At 49.8% G+C, this 19,747-nt stretch overlaps 4 protein-coding genes across 4 annotated transcripts; 2 read left to right on the top strand and 2 right to left on the bottom strand.

Moving 5' to 3' along the window:
• The first annotated feature begins 591 nt into the window (after positions 1-591).
• FOBCDRAFT_7898 (uncharacterized protein) lies at positions 592-3,425 on the top strand. Its single transcript, XM_031194351.3, has 3 exons — positions 592-1,246; positions 1,450-1,656; positions 1,710-3,425. The coding sequence occupies exons 1-3, from the start codon at positions 1,024-1,026 to the stop codon at positions 3,062-3,064; spliced, it is 1,785 nt and encodes a 594-aa protein (XP_031029089.2). The 5' UTR covers positions 592-1,023; the 3' UTR covers positions 3,065-3,425.
• A 171-nt stretch (positions 3,426-3,596) lies between these two features.
• Positions 3,597-6,006, bottom strand: FOBCDRAFT_247202 (uncharacterized protein; the record flags this gene model as incomplete). The annotated part of the gene is made up of 4 exons (XM_059610795.1): positions 5,818-6,006; positions 4,674-5,763; positions 3,939-4,611; positions 3,597-3,909 (listed from the first exon to the last, which is right to left on the bottom strand). The coding sequence occupies exons 1-4, from the start codon at positions 5,830-5,832 to the stop codon at positions 3,597-3,599; spliced, it is 2,091 nt and encodes a 696-aa protein (XP_059463926.1). The 5' UTR covers positions 5,833-6,006.
• A 1,338-nt stretch (positions 6,007-7,344) lies between these two features.
• Positions 7,345-9,264, top strand: FOBCDRAFT_256092 (uncharacterized protein; the record flags this gene model as incomplete). The annotated part of the gene is made up of 4 exons (XM_059611177.1): positions 7,345-7,674; positions 7,731-8,022; positions 8,059-8,513; positions 8,639-9,264. Exons 1-4 carry the CDS (start codon positions 7,473-7,475, stop codon positions 9,262-9,264), a joined length of 1,575 nt encoding a protein of 524 aa, XP_059463925.1. The 5' UTR covers positions 7,345-7,472.
• Positions 9,265-10,158: 894 nt separating this feature from the next.
• On the bottom strand, positions 10,159-15,827 carry FOBCDRAFT_235825 (uncharacterized protein; the record flags this gene model as incomplete). The annotated part of the gene is made up of 10 exons (XM_059610029.1): positions 10,159-10,898; positions 11,111-11,174; positions 11,258-11,277; positions 11,337-11,744; positions 12,433-13,107; positions 13,232-14,328; positions 14,426-14,787; positions 14,828-14,885; positions 14,950-15,059; positions 15,435-15,827. The coding sequence occupies 10 exons, from the start codon at positions 15,825-15,827 to the stop codon at positions 10,159-10,161; spliced, it is 3,927 nt and encodes a 1,308-aa protein (XP_059466615.1).
• Between the last annotated feature and the right edge of the window lie 3,920 nt (positions 15,828-19,747).

Here is a 19,747-nt window from a genome sequence, read left to right as displayed (position 1 = left end):
CCTTGAAAGCTATATAGTTGAAACTCAGTATCACAGGGTAGTTAACTGAGATGAGGTCGAAATTGTCACGGAACTGTTAAGGTGCCATGAATTACCACCAACACCGATAATATAGTAGTTTCTTAGAAATCTTAGAATACATGCACCTTCATCATGATGAAAACAATCAACATCTCCTATGCAAATGCATGCGTGTCAGTGCGCTTATTCTCACGGTCACACTCGGTCTTATTATTCCCAGATCGTATCTTGTTGGGGGAGCTTTCGCTAAATTACCGAGTCACCTGATTCGACGGTGGCCCGTGGTCTGTGCGTCCATGGTTCACCCCTCAAGTCCAATTTTGTGAGGGTCCATGACTCGTTCTCAACCTGGAGCTGGCGGGCTTTATGAGTCAACAGTCCCCCTCAGAAGCTGTGCCTGTCTCTTTCCAGTTACAATTGTTTCCACAGACCCGGTCGGTCGTTAATCGATTGATTCGCTTTGCTCGTGCTTGTGCTTGTGCTGTGCAGCCGACGACTCGATCTAGCCCCTGGCCTGGTCTCGCCCTTTCCCTTTTTTTCTCTCGCTGCAGAGAAGTATCGAGTAGGGGAAGTGACCCCACAGGTGAGAAGGGATTGGATATCTTCATCTTCATTACCGGCCTATTTCCCCTAAAACTCCCCTTGCTGGGTCGTGTCGTGTCGTACACTGCATTGCATTTCTTCGTCCTGACTCGTTGAGTCGAGCGAGTGAGTGAAGCAGACAGGAGCGATCAGACGCGAGACGAGGCAGGACCCTTCTTGCCCGGTCGGAAGAGGTTTTCCTCTTGACTGAAAGGCAAGGAACCTCGTTGAGGTAAAGTTGGCTCGTCGAGCGAGTGGATACACAACGACTCATCCTCGTTCGTCTACCCCCACACTCTCAGACACAAACCTCCATTCCGTCTCAGTCAGCCTTTTTCCCTCTCGCCTCGGTCTTGTTCCGCTTCAACTGCCGGGGACAAACCCACTCCGAGACGGGGGCTTCCTCCCGCTTCCGCTCCGATGGCCTCCGGTCCCGATACCCCAGGCACCGTTCAGAGTCCCGCTGGCTTCGGCCCTGGCCCGGACGATGATTCGGCTTCCCTCAAACGCGACGCCGACGCGGTCAACCCAAGCTCACCGGCTGGTGGTGATGATGGCGCAAAGAGGAGGAAGAAGGCTGGTCCTGGAAGTCGAGGTGTCGCCAATTTGACACCTGAGCAACTTGCCAAGAAGAGAGCGAATGGTGAGTGCAGTTTTTCCTTTCCTTTCTGGTGATATGACATATCAACCACCCTATCACCGTTCAGTCACCCAGGCTGCTGACGAATAATGGTCGTCTTTGTTCCTGTTGATCTTTTCATGTCTATCCCTTCCTGTCTTTAGGCTCACCCCATTGGTCTCATCGTATGTGATAAGATATATGTAACACCACTAACACCTTTATAGACCGTGAGGCTCAGCGGGCCATTCGTGAGCGGACCAAGAATCAGATCGAGGATCTTCAGCGCCAGATCCAGGAACTCACCAACCAGCAACCCTACCAAGAACTACAGAGCGTTCTTCGTGCCAAAGAAGCTGTTGAGCAAGAGAATGCCGACATCAAGCGTCGTTTAGCTGGCATAGTTGCCATGCTCCAGCCCATTATTGGTCAAGGTAAGCCATCTCATTTTCCTTCTCCCAACATTCAGGACTAACACAGTGTATAGCTGGCATTGAACAAGCATACGTATCACCAGCTCAGACGTATGCGCCCCCAGTACAGCACTCTGTTACTCTGGCCGTCCACAATAATCACCATAACAATGCAAACGCTGCTTCGACACCCGGCAGTGTTGCGTCTCCTCCAAGTCATGACCCTCCACCAAGTCAAGGTCACTGGCATCACCAGGGGCACCATGCGCCTCCTCAACATCACCACTCACCCCATCCACCTCCTGGCCCACCAAGCACTGCTGAAGCTCAGGCTGCCAGCCAATTGACTCAACAGCGCAGAAATCTCCAACATGGACTCGATATGGGCCCTGAACGTCTTGGACTAGAATTTCTACTCGAACCATCTCAGCGGGTGAACCGGATACAGAATGGTGTCAACGGCGCCCAAGACACGCCACAGTTCCGCCATATACCTATGAAGCACGACTGGACAGGCGTCAATCAAGAGCGTGCGTTGCATAGCCGGTCGGCAAGCTGGGGCTCTCAAGGAAAGTCAGGCCAGCCGTCACAGGAGCAACAGCAAGGCCAGCATCAACCCCCGTCACATCATACACTGTCGGCTGCCCACACACCCGAAAGCTCACACAGTCCCGGCTATAGCCCTGCCATGAGTGCAGCTGGTGGACCTGTTCCTCGCAGCGAACCCAGCACTACCGATCCAGCAACCCCTATCAAGAATTGCCCACCGACCTGTCCTCTTGACTCTTTACTACTCGATTTCCTCAGCGAACGTCGCCAACGTGCTGCGGATGGGCTGCCTGCTCAGGATGTTGTTGGCCCTCGTTATCCTTCTGTCTCATCACTTCTCAACCCTGCCAACAGCGCTTACAGTCACCCTCTCTCCAAAGTCTTCACCGATATCCTCGCCACCTTTCCTGACATTTCGACTCTCCCTGAGCGTGTAGCCGTGCTTTACATCATGTTTCTTGTCATGCGCTGGCAAATAGAACCTACTGAGGAGAACTATGATCGGCTCCCAAAATGGATGGCGCCATGCCCTTCTCAGCTCACCATTCCACATGCTGCCTGGCTTGACCACATTCCCTTCCCTAAGATGCGAGATTATCTTGTTCGCGATCACAACCCGCTTCTTCACCCCTTCGATAATTTCTTTGTCCCATTTACCACAACTCTCTCGTTGTCTTGGCCATACGAGGAGACCGACACGTTACTTCAGGACCCAGACAGTGATGAGCTCATGATCAATCCCGTCTTTGAGCGCCATCTACGGAACCTGGATAATTGGAAGCTGGGTGATGCTTTCGCCAAGGCCTTTCCTAAGCTAGTTGGAACATTCAACCTCAGCCAATCTACTTCGCCACGACCAACTTCGTCCAGCAGCCGATGACACAGGTGCTAGAAAAGTACTGTATCCGACGTAACTACTCTGTACAACAATGTTATTCTCGCGGTTGGCGTCTTGTGTGTTCGTTCCTCCAGGTCTTGGAGGGTTGACTTTGGGTTGTCTTTGTCCAAGGGAAAGGGGGATGTCGTATTGTGATGGGATTTCTGGACCATGGTTGTTGCCAGGCCAGAGTACACGGTATCTATCACACTTATCGGAGTTGTTTGTTTTCAAAGCCACCAAAATACGTATGCATGCATATTTGTACGCCGCTTGAGGGTATAATCACTAGGTTTAGGTAAATAAAGCAGCGGGTGACTTGGATGGTAGCCAACGGACACCCTTTACTTTTGGAAAAGCTCGGGTTGCCTCAAGGAGGGTTAATCCTAAAGTCTTGAAAAGCCGACCTAAATCTAGTCTAAATTCATTAAACCCTCATCATAATGACCCTAAATCCTAGTCTAATCTTTTGGCTACCTGCCGATTGCCTTCTCACCTTCAACCTGCGTTGTCTCCGCAACACCGTTGTTCGCCATTAAGCTAGGTAATCCCCAATGCAGCGCTGAGCTTCCTTCACGAATTTAGCAGGCTGCCATTCCTTGCCACGGCTCTCAACCGGCTCACAGAAATCATCGAGGCCGTTGCAAATGTTCCGAGCTTGCTTACAGTCGACTAGAGCTCGGTGGTTGTGCCCACATAGGTCGCTTCGTGTGAACATTACGGGGTATACGATCTCAAAACGTAAAGGGAAACACCCCTTAGGCACGTTTTCGCGGAAGAGAGGGATCAGTGGGAAGCAATTTCTGTCCTTGGGCAAGATATTGCGGTATCCCCCCTTGGCCAAAAGCCTGTGAGAATCTGAAGGTCGGCGCATGACACATGCCAGGCCAGAAATATTGTCTCTGGTGTGATGCCGCATTCTTGCAGCCTCTTTGCGACTTGGTGCACGTCCAGCAGTGCCAATCCGCGGCTTCGACCATACACCTTTTTCTTCCACAGCTGACTGATTATTCCGACCTTCTCTCCCTGTGTGCGTCGGGAGGGAACAGCCGACTTCGTTTCTTCGGTATGAGCGATGAGAGTGTTCAATAGTGTTTCGCCAAAAACTCGGTCACTAATGGCTGTTTCATACAGCTCGTGTGTGATCGGGTCGAACTCGTTGTCGATAATGACAACTTTTCGGTCCAGTCCTTTCCGAACTGGCTGCCGAACTCGCCGTCCGTAATCCTTGGTGCATGTCCAGGTCTTTGATATCGCTGTTGAAAATGTTTTGGTCAGGGCACCGAGACCACCCTTAGGGTCGATCTTGGGAGAGTCGAATCGTTTGATCAACTGTCTAACCCTCATATCTGAGTGGCAGCTCGCACACCGACTGTCAAGCGACATGGTCGGGAGCCTTCTACCTCGACTGCACCTTATCAATGCTGTGTCGAAATCAATGATTGCGCCTACGGGGCAGCCCTCGACAATCAAATGCGTCGTTCCAAGGGCCGGTCCGGCGCATTTGTAACCCCTGGCATTGAAAGAAACGAGGTGATCTTTGTGTGACTCTATTTAGTGGACGATTAGTTCTTCAAATTTCCATCGAGGGGATAACAAGTGCGTCACATACCCCACCAGACTTTGTTCTGCTCAAGGATATTGATATCCTCGTCGTCGCTGACCAATATTTTGTCTTCCTCTTCGTCCCCCTGGTCGTCTTCATCTGCGTCTTCTTCGGGCTCAGGCACAGTGTTGTCGAGTGAGGCAGGCGCCAAGAGAATTGAGTGGTTATTTGCCATTATGGAACCAAGAATTGGAATGTCTCGGAAAAGCGGCTGTTTTGCCTCTTTGTAGACCAACTCAAGTTCATTGGAAATGTGTTCCCGCTTGATGTGCATATCCCAATGCTTGACCAGAGAAGGCTTGTCTAGGGCCTTGCCGATGATTGCGAGGCGACAGTTCTTCAGCGGACATTCGTATAATTGTTGATCGCTGCGATGTTGGTGATCCTTCGCATGCTCCAAGGCTTCCTCAATGCAACTGAACCCCTGATAACAACTGTTCCTTGGACATGCATGTTGTGTGTGTTTCTCCTCGTGCGAAATCTTGCTGGGAAGAAACTGGAACTTCTTACCACAAAAGCCGCAGCTGTACGGTAAGGGAGCATCGACATGGACGCGGTTATAATGACTTGTGGCGTAATCCTCACGCTTGAAGGTTTTCGTACGGTCGTTGGCTTGACACGGGAACCGTGGCCACTCATCGTGAATAGCTTTGACGTGCTGTTTAACACCGTCGGGAGTAGCAAAATCCGCTTCACATTCGTCCTCTTCCTTATAAGGGCAAGGGAGACGCACGCCTTCGTGCGTTGCCTTGGCGTGTTTCGACAAATTGTGTGACTGCGTATACTTTTTTGAGCAGTCAGGGCATTTGTAAGATTTCCCTTCTTCTCCCTTGTGCTTCTTGGCTATGTGGTCATTCAGAGACCGCTTTTGCTTGAAGTCTTTGGCCTTGCATCCCTCCTTTTCTTTGTATGGGCACGGGTAGACGGTATTCTCATGGTCGGCCTTGACGTGTGCATTCATCCCATTCCATTGAGAGTATGATTTCCCGCATCCGTACGGGCATCGATGTCTTTTGTGCTTATGAGCGGTATTGACGTGTTCCCTCAGGCCTGGCTGACTTCCATAACCCTTCTTACACTCGGGACACTTAAAAGGCTAGAATCATAAGTCAGTTTCATTATCAACCCAGTCAAGCCTTGAGCCACTTACCTTGACCACAGGCATTGTGGAAACGTATCGATTAGCAGGCTCTCTGGGCTCGTTGCCAGTCGATTTCTGTGCGGAGGTGAGTGGAGAATGTGTGATGAGTGGATGAAAGAAATATCTCTTGGGAAGAGAAGAAAAATATAGGAATGATAGTAAAGCAAACGAGTAAACAGTTGGCAACACCTGGTGATATTAACTTGGCCCCTTGTGTTTCTTGAAAGCGAAATTCTTTGTGGCATTTTATGTAACTGTACCTTTGATGCGTGTGGCTGCCTACTTATGCAACCTATATTCTTGCTTGACCCTGTTCGTACTTCAGAAGTCACAGCATTAGATACCTAGGTAGTGACAGGTCAAGTTATCCATAAGACCTACCGAGTTACAACAGGACTATAACAAAGGAATTTAAAACAGGACTTAGCGGTGAGTCAGAGCTAAGGCGAGCTTCCGTGTCATTTAGGCTTTAGTTATCTTACGGTGATGTTAATATAGAAAGTATGACCAATATTGGCGTTTTGCGAGGTTTGACTATGCACATTCGAGCTGTTGAATAGAGCTAAATGGTTATCTTAAACCCTACAAACTGCAAACTAGTGAGCTTGGCTTATTTGATCAATGCAGAGAAATCTTAGACGACAAGGCCTTCGTACAGGGTCATGTGGTCAATCCATGTATCATTTCAACAAGCCATCTATTCTCACGATGACTTTAGGCTGAAATTTATGATCTAGTCCATGGTAGGAACTCACAATTAATAGGGCTTTTCAGTCCTGAAAACTTGCTATTGGTAAAGATTCGTCCTTGTTGGAGAGGAATTTGAACACGGGTCAACTACCAGCTTGCCAGATGTCACTCAACCGCAACGTCTTCTCGTGCCTTTATTTTAGCATTTCTCTCATATGCATAGGTATCTATGAAAATGGGCTGAAGCTATCCGCTTTTCCCATTACCAATCCATATTGGGTGACATATTGTGAGCAGTCATTCTCTATCAGGGACGGTTTTGATGGTTGTGGCGTTGCCAGCCGTGACAGGGGAGTTTACACATTGGGCTTGAACGAAAAGGAGAAAATACAGTGAATGACGTTCCAGCGAATCAAATGATGGGAGAATGGTTCCTAATCCTTGGCGCCTCACCTAGTTCTCTTCGTAAATATATCGCCAAAGCTTCAGTCTCAGGGCTATGTGAATGACGAAGTGCCTCTACCGCGCTTTGATACTGTTGCAAAGCTCACGATCTATATAAAGTGTTGCCACTAGCTCTATTCACATACCCTTTTGTTTGGTGACTTTCTTTGGCACTCTCGTAATTAGTTGTTTGGGTTGATCTGCTAGTTACGTAGCCCCTGGTAAGGGAATGAGAAGACTGTGAGCGATCGGGCACTTCAATGCCCTCAAATTTGTTCATAAGACATGAATCCCTGTGTTACCTTCAAGGCTGTAAACCCAACTTATTGCCGACTTTTACCTATACTAACGGACACTGCAGGACAGTAACGTCTTTCCTAGGACATCTGTGATATCCATATCCTTCCTTACTCCTATTGTTTTATTCCATTTGTTTTCACTTGCTCTTCTTACTTCCTTTTCGGATCAACATCGTATTTACCTTTGTATTTCACCATCCCTCCCTCCATTATCTTACCTGTACCTTCACAATGCCTCCATTCGCGGGTTCTGTTGACAAGGACGAGGACGTACCCATGGCCGGGAATCCGCCCTCGGAATCGTTGGCAGGCATCGAAGAGGCAGCGCCTCTCTACCTGGAGTACATTACTTCCGAATCAACTAGGAATGATCTTCTCTCCATCATGCCTGGTAACAACCTCACTACATATGCGTTCTGCGCAGTAGCTGAAGGTGTCTTCCAAGACCCTTGCCATGATTCCATCTTATTTGGTCATATTTCAAAGCAGAGAGTGATGCTGCCAAACTGGAGATATTGGAAGCCATCACAGAGTACTTCCAAGATCCAGCACCTGGGAAAAGCCGGGAAACATTCATCGTGTCGCCGTTCGACGACAACATCAACTTCCTCGTGAGATATAGGGCTCATTCTCATGGCTGGAGCTTGGCGATCCTTGAACCCTCCGACCTGATAAGAGACGTGCCAGCATGGCTGGTACACCTCCTTGATCGTGTTTTCGATATCATGCGTCTCCGGATTCCCTACTTTGAGCCTAAGGGATTCAGATGGTTCTTGCATCAGTAGGACCTTGGACTTACCTTGCTTGCTCATCTCAGGCGATTTGTTCACTTCGGCACCGACCCATCAAATACTCTATTCCCCTTGATGTTTCCCCGCATAGAAGAGGTTCGCAGCGACTGTTTCTGGGAGTTTGCGGGCAAGGAGTCCAGAAGCCAGCTTTACGGCGATGGTCTTAACCTTGTGGACTGCTCTGAGTCTATGTTGGAGGACCAATTGGCAGGTGATGAGGGTGAAGGGTCCCAGGTTCAGCCTCGTTCCCGTGATCGTTCTCGTTCGCCGCCCTCTCTTCGTCGGAGCAGCCGCGTCAAGCGGAGAAGAATCAACTACAGTGAAGTTTCGGACATCAACGTAGACTTGCGAGCCAAGAGCAGTCATGACGATAAGGACGATCTTCACAGCGATTGCGAGCAGGAATCTCACCTGACTTCTGTAGAGCAATCCGAAACTGTCGAGTTCTCTTCACCAGAAGACGCCGTTCCAGATGCCTATGGTAAGGCGCCTGTGAAGACCAGATCCACACCCCCCGTGCCCGCGTTTACCGAAGCCGACCTGGTTTTCCCATTGACTCAGCCTGACGAATTGAAACTAGCGGTTCTCTGTGCCGCTTTAATCCAGGTAGCACAACTGCAAACGCTGCGATTGTCTGGGTCTTGGTCTCTATAGTGGCAGAAGGGCTCGCTCCCAGTGACCTCAAAGGTCTATATACTCCTGAAGCCTGCAGCCAGCTATATGAGTCTGATGAAAATGCTGAGTTTAGGCGCAAGGCTCTGCTGGGACCAAACTGGGAGAGGCTCAGAGGTGCATCGTCTTTCGAAGGCGAGCAACCACAGGAAGGGGGGCCTTTTGGTCTCAAGGATGTGGATTCAGGTACCTACGGCAGATGCTTAGCTTTCTTACACAGACTCGCCGAACACGAACCGTTGTGTGTTGGGCGCTGCCTCGCGTGCGTCCGGTGGGAAAGAAGACTTGCGTCACCTGTCCTACACCCTAAAAATGCACAAAGCCTTCGCACCAAAAGAAAGCATTGCCAAAGGGGTCAGAGCAATGTTACATGTGCCTGCAGTTTGTGGGAAACATCTATTCTCACGTCCGCGAGTGTCGTGGTCGATGCCAGAACTGCGTTGCAAAAAAGGTGCCTTGCACGCGAGGAAACTTTGCAGGACACCACAAATGCAAGGATTACAACGCCAAAGATCAAGATTGTGGTAACTCTTCGCATGACAAGAAAGGGACTTGTCTGAAATGTCTGACTACAGTGCACGACATGAGAACTCACAGGCCATACTGCCAGGGCCAATGCGGAGTATGCAAGTAGGCACGGATTCCCTGCGTTCGGTCTAGGTTCTCTAAGATTTGCGAAGAGTGCAATCGCCTCGGAAAGGGGCCTTGCAACGACTACTCACACCCGATAGCGCGTAACAGACCACAAACCCTGCCAGCGCGGAAAAAGAAACCGGCGTTGTGAAGACTGCATAGCAAAGAACACCATCTGCAAAGTTGAAGAGAAACTAGCATGCATGGTTCCCTGTCGTTTTTGTGGGAGAGAATACATCAAAAGCATGATTAAAGGCCATCAGGATCGTTGCCCTGGCAAGTGCACCAACTGCAAGGACGCCAGGGACGATGAAGGCCAAGAGATTGTCTGTTTCCACCCTCCCTCTACCTCAAGAGAGCCATGCAAAAGATGTGCAGAGATGGGGGACCATCTAGATCGTGAATGCGACGGCAGCTGGAGACAACTCAAGCACCGGGGGGGGCAAGACTGAGGACGACGGTGATGTTGAGGATAACGAGGGTAGTAAGCATGGAGGGAAGGGTGCAGAGGAAGACGAGGACAACGAGAGTTGAGATTGAGGGGCTCATTTCAGGATATCTCTTGATCATTGAAGGGGTTTCTCTTATCCCGTTGAGAGATTGGAAGAGGTTTGGGTATAACCTGTCGTTTCATTGGGTTTATATCACTTTCCTTATGTCTTTTGTCCTTTGTGTCGTGTTTTTTTCCTTTATGGCCAAGTTATTATAGAGTTTAGATTTCATTAGATATTCCACCAAGACTTTGGTTTCCTCAAAACCAAAACCTCACCTGTGCCTTTGTTATGCAATTTCTGCAGAGTATTTTTACCCTGCGTCGAATTTCAGGTCTCATCATCCCTTTCCCGTATTCCGAAAGAAAACTTCCTTAGTAAAGGCCCTTCCCCGACAAAAAGACTCGGCATTCTTTCCCTAGGCATCATCTGGAACATCAGCGCCTTGATAGGCGTATCGACGTGAATAGTCTCGACAGCTGGACAGCGTAGTTGACGACCTGATCTTAGTGAAAAGAGCTTCACGGTCCCATTATCTTGTGCCGCGGCCACGACGTTCAACTCCGGACTGACATCCCAACCAATATGAAAGTGGGCCTCGTTGCGATGCCCGTGAAAATACAATAGTGGCTTTGTCCCGCGTGGTTCACTTGAAAGATAGCGTACGTCGTAGAGGGCCATTGAGCTCCTCAATCCCGATGCAAGCACCTGGTGTGGGTTTACACTCTTGATATGGGAGATGGAGCTTGCATGATTCGCAAATGACCATTGTGGCTCAGGGGCGCGAAGATCTGTTATCCAAAGCCTGGGTTGCCTCCCACCAGTAAGCACGACGTTATGGTTTCCCTCCTGGAAATCTTGTGCAAATGTTTCTTGTGGGAGCTGTATACCGTTCTGGGCGGCTGTTGGGGCAACCACCGAGACGCTCCCCTCGGAGTGCATTTTGAGGAGGCCTCTGTTGGAGCTAGCAACACAAATAAGGTCCGAAGATGGAGGGGCGGGCGTGCTATTGTGAACCATCCATTCGCCACGTCCCTCATGAGGGACAGCGACTCTCTGGTAGAGAATTGCTGTTTGTAAGTCAGCAGGGTTCAATACATGGTCAAGCAGAAGAATAGGTACATTCGCCAAGCAGCCATTGCGGGCAATTGGGGTCCCTATGATTTGACAGTCGTGGAGAAAAGAAGTATATTCCGCAGGTATTGTCAGGTTCGCGCGAAGTCAAGAGTATCGTATGTGAAGGCTGGTGGTACTTGATTGAGGACATCTGTGGACACCGTACCGCTTCTGTACGGAATGAAAGGGTTCTGCCGGAAGAGCTGGGTGCTTCTCTTGAGAAGCGGATTCTGTACTATGTCAGTAGATTAAAGCACCATCCGGCCTCGAAGACCAACTCGTCATTCTCATCTGTAGGAATATAGCTTCCCACCAAAGTCTCCTCATCCAAAGCTGAAAGACAAGTCAGACATCATGTGTAAGTCATGCACTGTTGCAGCCCCAGGACTTACTGGCATAAGAAGCCCCAAGACCGGTCTTCTCATCTTCCCCAGAAACATAAAAGCACGGCATATTTGCATGTCGCTCTCTTGCAAAGCTTGGTGCAAAAGGGATGTTGCCTTTGGCTACTAAGCCTCTTGCCCACGCTGCAGCACCAAGGTCTTCATCCTCTACTCTACCACGGCCGCTCTCGGCGACATAGGGAAGACCGATCTCCCTCGTAAGGAGTGCGGAGGAGACTGTATCTCTGGCAACGAAATGGCGCTTTATGTGTTTCTTTACTTGATGCGCTTGGCGTTCAGCAAGTTTTTGTGCCTCATGCTCGACTTTGCGCCTTTTCACGGCATCCGACGACCAAGCAGCCGACGAGGGCGCTGTATGCGTTTTTTCGATCTTGAAATACTTCTTTTTCTCATTATCTACCAAAATGTAAGTAAGTACACGAACTTCAGTTGTTTGCCAGAATTTTGTACCGTAGTAATAGCCAGGGATTTCGCGATTCATGATCGTCCTTATGACACTTGACAGCTTCCACAACTGGTTTTTGACAAGGAACGCGGAGTAATGAAGTTGTCAGAATTTGTGAAGCGGCAAATGTGAGCAGTTAAGATACGGAGGGGGCTTCAGGTTGCAAACTGATGTCACACTGAGTGGATGGTGCTTAGGCGAGGCTGAAGGAAAGCCAATCAAGGATGGTGGGTCTGTACTGACCCAAATGAAAGGCCATGCTGCAGGCCAGGAGTTGATAGCCAAGCATCAGGTGAACACAGAGAGAGCGAAAACAGATATGCACAGATACAAATTAAGGGTCACACATGTATCAGAGGACGAATTATTTATTTTACTTGTATTATTAGGTGTCTAGTAGACGTTCTCTAGGGGTATGAAAGTTTCCTCAACCACTCCAGGAGTCTTAATACTCGGGTGCGAGCAATACAGTTCAAATTTGGACGGAGCGAAAGTGAAAAGTCCGGTCGATGGTGGTCCGGGTATATACCATCTATTTTACTGAGACTTCTCGTGCTGAGTCGAGACGCGCTGAAGAGAGACAACTGAGATAGAGTTAGTGAACTGAAGGTCAACGTCAAGGCAATGGTTAAAACTTACCGAAATCCTCGAGGGATCGCTGCTTCTGGTTCTGCTTGGGGGACTTGCCGTGCATCAGGTTGTCAAATCCAGTGCTGCCCTGCATGAAGTAGTAGAGACCACCCATGACACAGAAGACACCGAAGGAGAAAATCCAGATACGGACGACAGCGACGATGCTGGTCTGGCCACCGACGAACCAACCGAAGATACAGAAGAGGGTGGCAAGGATGTCGACGATCAGAATGGCACCAGACAGCTGCCAAGAGGGGATAGAGGACCAGAAGGGGCCGTTGGCACGGGTGATGAAGATGAGCCAGTTCTCAGTGAGAGAAATCTCAAGGAAGAGAACCTCGTCGATCTTACCAAAATTCTGGACGATACCACCATCCTCAGAGTTGGCGTACATGGTAGTGAGAGCAATCCAGGTACCAACAGCAAGGACAACGCCGAGAAGGACGGACATACCCCAGAGCTTGGGGAGGTTCCACTTGACGGGGGTCTGGGAGAAGGGAGCGTTGTCGTAAGCAATGGCAAGAGTAGCAATATCAGCGAAGATAGCAATGAAAACGACAAGCTCAATGTTCAAGCTCCTGTTGAGGATGGCGATCCAGAGACCAAGGAAGATCTCCATGTGCAGAGACAGGGCAATACGGTACACAACATACGCATACATGCGATGGAAGATTTGGCGTGCTACGGGGCTGTTAGCATGATTCTTATGAAAGAGGTGACCTTGTGTCGTGGTGGAAGTCATCACGAGAAAGGTGGGGCGAAGACGCCACCAACCACAACACAGGACAACAGAATGGTAACTTACAAGTCTTCAAAGCATCAATGATAGCACCAAGACCGGGGGCAAGGAAAACAATGTCGGAGGCGGAGCGGGCAGCGTCGGAAGCACCCTCAACAGCGATACCGGTATCAGCCTTCTTCAGAGAGGGAGCATCGTTGACACCATCACCAGTCATGGCAACAAGGTAACCACGCTGCTGAAGAATTTCGACGACGTTGTACTTGTGCTGGGGGAAAACCTCAGCGAAACCATCGGCAGCCTCAACGAAATCGTAAACCTCAGAACCAGGCATGTCACCACCACCACCGAGACCAAGACGCTCAGCGTTGTAAACGTTGGTACCGAGACCGAGCTGACGGGAAGTCTCACGAGCAATACCGACGGCATCACCAGTAAGCATCTTGATGGAGAGACCAAGGCGCTTAGCTTCGTTAATAGTGCGGGCAGTATCGTGACGGGGAGGGTCAGAGCAAGGCATGATTCCGAGAATCTCCCAAGCACCCTCACCTCGCTTGCGGGCAACACCAAGGGATCGGAAACCACGGGTAGCGAATTCCGCCACGCAGTTCTTGTAGGCGGCATCGACTTCCTCAGGGATAGGGTGGTCCTCTTCGACAGTCTTGAGAACAAAGAGAGGAGCGCCCTTGACACAGATGATACGCTCGCCCTGAGGAGACTCAACAACAGCCTGGACCTTCTTGGAGACGGGATCAAAGGGATGGAAGTCGAGAACCTTGTACTTGGACAGAACGCTCTTGGCACGGGGGTAGTACTTGAGAGCCTTAAGGAAAGCCTTGTCAATGGCGTCAATACCCTTCTTCTTGCGGGAGGCGGCCAAACAAGCAGTAAGCATCAGGTCATCAGGCTCGACGCCAGCAACGCAGAAAGGCTCAGCGAGAGACAGCTTGTTCTTGGTCAGAGTACCAGTCTTGTCAGAGCAGAGAATCTCAACACCGGCCAGAGACTCAATAGCGGAAAGCTTCTGGACAATGGCCTGCTTCTTGGCGAGGTAGGCAGCTCCGACAGCCATGGTAGTAGTGACGACAGCAGGAAGACCGACAGGGACACCGACGATGGTTATAGCCAGGGTGAAACGTAGGATGTCCACTATGCCGTTAGATCTGTAGAACGACGAGACCCAAACAATAAGGAGCGTAGCGACGACCCTGGAGGCGTTAGCTTGGTTGTCAGACAGTTGGAGTGTTGGGGGAAACAAACAATACGAGAAGGATGGTGCCAATGCCGTTGAGAACCTCTGTGAAGTGACCAGTGCCTCCAGCGGACTGGGAAACAAGGGCAGCAGCTCGGCCGACGAAGGTGTTGTCACCAGTAGCAGTAACGATAACGAAAGCCTCACCTCGCTTGACAGCGGAGGAAGCATAGCAGTTGTCACCAGCGTGCTTGTCGACAGCGAGAGACTCGCCAGTGATGGCTGACTGATCGACCTGAACGAAGCAGCCCTCGGTAACGAAACGACCATCAGCAGGGATGATGGTTCCCTCTTCAACCTGGAGAATATCACCGGGAACGACCTCGGGGGCCTCGACCTCCTTGAGAGTACCGTCACGGAGGACAACAGCCTTAAGAGCCAAAGTTTTCCTAAGCAATGTTAGTGTTTACCCTCTGGAAGAAAAGCCTTGGAAGGTAGACGAACTTGAGTTCTTCGACGATAGAACCTCTATAATTACAGGTTAGTGACTGTCTGAAAACTGAAGAAAACGGAGAGGGTTGAATAAACTTACGCTTGGAACTCCTGGATGAAACCAACACAAGCGTTGAGCAGGAGCAGCGCACAAATGACGCCAAAGTCTATCCAGTCCTCAAGACCGGCAGCGAGAACAGCAGCAGCTTCCTACTAGTTGTTAGCTATCATGGTCATGAAATTTGGTTGAGAAATGGTCGAGTTATGCCAGTTTTTCGTTCGTGTAAGTGGAAATTGCCTAAATAGGAAATGTGGGTCCGTTGTTTACCACGCTAAAAACCCGTCGAAACAAAACCATCTCTGGTATCGCGGCCGGCTTCACCAAGAATCAAGTTCCAGCAGAAGCGACGTAGAATGTGCTCCGAGCGTCGGATTTTGCTGGAAGTTGGTTCAAGGTGTGCAGATAAACCAGGACAATGTAATTGGGGACACAACAGGGTACAAATGCGCCAATCATGGCCGAGAAACGGGGTAAAAACAGGGGGAACAAGGGAACGATGAGATATTAGGGTGCGGTTGACTAACCATTACGAACTGAATTGGGCCTACGAAGAACATGAGGAACTTGAGGATCATGTTCTCGCGCTCTTCTTTCATCTGGTTGAGGCCCCATTTGCGTCGTCGGTTGATGACTTCGGCTTCGGTGAGACCGACTCGGGAGTCGGTTTGGAGCTGATCTTCGGGAACAACACGGCCACCTCCAGGCTGAGTCTCTTCTTCTTCGTCGAAGGCGTGGCCATCCTCGGACTCGAGATCCTCAATCAGGGCGTCCATGTCCTCGTCGGGCTCCTCATCTTCGGCGACGGGAGCCTTGGGGGCGTGGGTGGGGGGAGGAGCTTGTCCTCGCTTCTCATCGAAGCCGCCAGTCTCGATGTTGGTGTCCAGCGCAGGAGCGCCGGCCGCCTTCTCTTCAGCCATCGTTGGAGATGATGGAAAAGAGAATGTCGATTCTTAGGGTGTGTAGAGTGCGGCTGTAGGTGGGCAGCAGATATTGGGAAATAAGAGCTTAGGTTGATGCCGCTTCTGTTGTTGTATGAGAGAAACAGAGGAACAAGATAGAGTGGAGAGGAAAAAGGGAAGAAAGTGTCAAAGCACCGCACGAAGTTAGGGTCGCTTATGAATGAAGCATTCGTGGGTGAAGAGGAAAGGAAAGAAGGGAAACTTTTGGTCGGGCGAGAGCTTCTTTTTGAATTGCAAAGTGAGATGCGTGAGAAAGCTTGGGCTAGGTTCTTTCCCGGCGAGCTTGCCGGCCCACGCTCGTGCATGCGTTGCATGGCCCCTGCCAACAGACTTTCGGCCCTGATCAAAATGATGGAGACCCGGTCTTGAAGTGGGTCACACACCTCAATGCCTGCATATTTCTCCAAGACTGATTGTCTCTCACTTGATGCACATCGCCATCTTACTCGCTGCTCACTGACTTTCTGTGGCCCCCCCCCCCATCACAAGTAGACAAGACAGAAAAGAAGAACACAGATGACCGGGGTCTCATCAAACGGGTCCTACGGCGACGCAGGGCTCCACAGCACAAAGGACTTTTATGGGTCTATTCCTCTTCCCAAGCCGGGACGGGTGGATTAGGATGGAGCCCATCAGTCACTTCCCACGAGTCTCGCGCAGGTTCCTGGCATGGTCTCTCGCGAATCCCAATATGCCCCAGGTTATGAGCTCCATGCCGTCTCCAGGTACGACCGGAAGGTCCTCGAGGTACGAGCTAGCAACAAGGAGCCTCTCTTTCCTCTACTGTACGAATTGATCCGACCTCTCACGGCCCTGCCGACCCAGTCCAATCCATCCATTTCAATTGGATTGGCCATTCACTCATTCATTACACTCATCAATTGCTCTACTTCTGCCGCCATTATGCAGACCATAATCAGACTCTAGCCCATCGCCATTGCCATTCTTCCATATTCGCTCAGCTTTTTCCCTTCTTTTTGCTTCCGTTGCCGATTAAAGCCCGCACGAGTCGGGATTAGCGAACGACATCTTAGTCGCTACGTAGAGACATAATCACATCCAATGCCACGGAGGAAAGAAACTTCATCACACCCTCTTACGATTTAGCTACACCCTCACTTACCCTAGCCTTCTCGTGTCATTGGCCTGGGGAAAGTAAAGTGCGATGTCTTGCTTTGAATTCGTACTCTAAAGCTTGATGATGTAGTGCTTTTTAAATTTTCAGATGGTTATGCGCGTATTAACTGGAAAACTTTTTTTCGTGATGGCAGCGCATTAAACACTCATTCAACGGAAAGTATGAGATGATGGCAAGAAAGTCAATGTTCAGATCAGGTAGCCGTAACAACGACCAGAAAACAACATCTGAGATCAACAAACCCCCATCTCAGTCAATCTCATTCTAATGCAGTAAACAACGCAGTAGCATCAGCATCCACCTGGAAACTAGAGACAGAGAGTATTAGCCAGCACGCCAGTGTAGGAGCTACCCTTGCCGTACCCGGTAGCGTCGGCTGGCTCAATTTTTCTTACTGCTCTGCTACTAGGAACTGCGTTCTCTCACTTCTCACCAAAATGTTTTTCTCTGGAGCTATGCTTGCAACTTTTTTTTTTCTATTGGGGCGTGTCAATTGAGCTAATCAAGCCCGTGCTAGGGCGTAACTCTATGAAACGTCGGTCGCTACATCTTGCAGACTTGCAAGGCCCATTTTATGATGCCCCACCTAAATCGCCCTTGCCCTTGCCCTTGTCCACTCAAGGCAGCCTCTGGTCCTCGGCCCAGCCCAGGTTCTTCCTCTCATGCAGGTGCAGAGCACAGTGTGTGGCGGCGCCCAGCGTGGGGAATGGAAACAAGACGGTAATCTCAGCAGTGGGTGCAACGGAGACAGCACAGCAAATGCAGTGGGAAAAAAGAGATTGAGAGGGACCAAAGACCAGTTTACATTTCATATGCAGCAAGACTAGGCTCAGATAGAGACTCATGTTATGAGATTGCCCTGCCGATAAAGCACAAGGGGGGAGAGTGCTCATCGTAAACAAGAGACAAAACAAAACTCAATTGAGAGCACGTATCTGATAAGCGATAGCTATTGGACGTGTCTCATCTATCCAACTGCCCGTGGCTGATAGCTGATTGATGACTGACTGAATGAACGTGACAATGACAACGACAATGACGACCTCAATATGATGACACTAACAATCAGTCATTCACCATCCATGTCACCATGAGAGCGATTCGCCTCGATCTTGACAAAGCGATGAGATGCGAGGAAGTCAATACAAAACAAATCAAAACAATAGCCTGCCCGCCTGCCTGCCTGTCTGGGTTGGGTTTATTTTACATGGGTTGGGGGAATGTCCGCGGGATTGTACATACTGTGATAGCGCGCAAGTACAGTTTTTACTGATTTAGCTTTACGAAAAACAAGACACCTAGAAAACCCACAGCTGAGCGAGTAATTTTACTTTCGTATCCAAACTTGCTTATCGCCCTGGTTGTATCTGTCTGCCTACCTACTGTAATACTCTCCGAACTATCACCAAAGCATCTCCACGGCCATTTACAACACCCATGGACTTTTGGCATTAGAGACAGTAAGACACTGTGCATCTCCCGGATCCCGTTGGCTTCCATCCTTCGAGAGCCCCGTTGTACATGTGGGATGGCTCAAAGCCCGGTCCTCGATTGTATCGACGTATTGCCTCACTAATGCTAGATTTTGCCTCAAGATAGCATCAAGCCATGTACAACTGTAAGTGTCTGCCTGCCAGCGTCTGGACCTGCTGAATACAAAGTCCTCTGGTGTCCTGTAGCGCGCTCTCCATACTGGGGCCCCGGTACCTCTCCTGTATGTCATTGCTGGCCGAGCTTGTACCTGGCGTCAAGCTCCCCGTTTCCGCTGAGGGATTTTCCTCCATGGGAGGACCCCCCTCCCTATGCCCATGTGCTCTTTTTCGTTTTTCCCGCTGCGTATCGCTGCTTGTCAAGAATAATGACGACACTGACTTGCCCATCCCCGGCGGTCAGCGAAATCGCGACTCGAGACACTGGAGAAGACAGAAGAAGTCATGATAGGCTCCGCCTCACGAGTAACGGAGAGAACGGATTGCCGTTTCTGTCAATCCATCAGCCTTGCTTTGCCTTGAGCTGTTAATTGAGACCCTTATTACAGTGTCAATGCGAAATATCACCCTCATGGCCCCTGGAACGCAACGGGAGTCATGGTCCTGATGTGCAATGTTGTGCAATTGCAATGACTCAGTGATGATTTCACAATCGTAACGCAGCCATTGATACATCACGCATGTATAATAGCATTGCATAGATCTTCATACCTTATCCCACCTTGTGCACGTAATGCGCTTTCCTATGGAGGAGTTGTTATTTGCGCGCAAAGCGTGTCGTTCAATTTCCTCATTTCCACCTGGAAGCTGGTAGTCGTAAATAACAAGTCGTGTTCAAGAAGTGACATTAAAAGCCATCCAGTTTACACAGCAAATGCATTCTAAAGTGCATACATTTATCGATCCGCTACTTTAATTGCAGCATATTTGAGACTGGCCCCACGCGATCTACCTCGGGACTGACCTGACTGGGAACTGGTCTGACAATCTCAGATGGGATAGCTTCATAGATCCTGTCCGATGACGACTATGCTGGCCGGTTACTCTGCATCTTCTCAATCTAGATTCCCTCTGCAAAATTCTTGTTCGGCCGGCCTATCAGTCGTTGTCCCAAGTCTTGTTTGACTCGGACACGAGAAAGGCATGAGGTTAATTGAACGTAGGGGTCTCAGGCAGGACCGAAACGGGATCGCCGTGTTTCGATGAGTGGTCATGATAGTCGTCATTTTATGACAAGTAATCAGACGTAT

Source organism: Fusarium oxysporum, chromosome I, assembly GCF_013085055.1.
Source record: "Fusarium oxysporum Fo47 chromosome I, complete sequence".
Classification (NCBI taxonomy): Eukaryota; Fungi; Ascomycota; class Sordariomycetes; order Hypocreales; family Nectriaceae; genus Fusarium; species Fusarium oxysporum.
The sequence above is the reverse complement of the archived record's forward strand: the minus strand, read 5'-3'. Positions and strand labels throughout refer to the sequence as shown.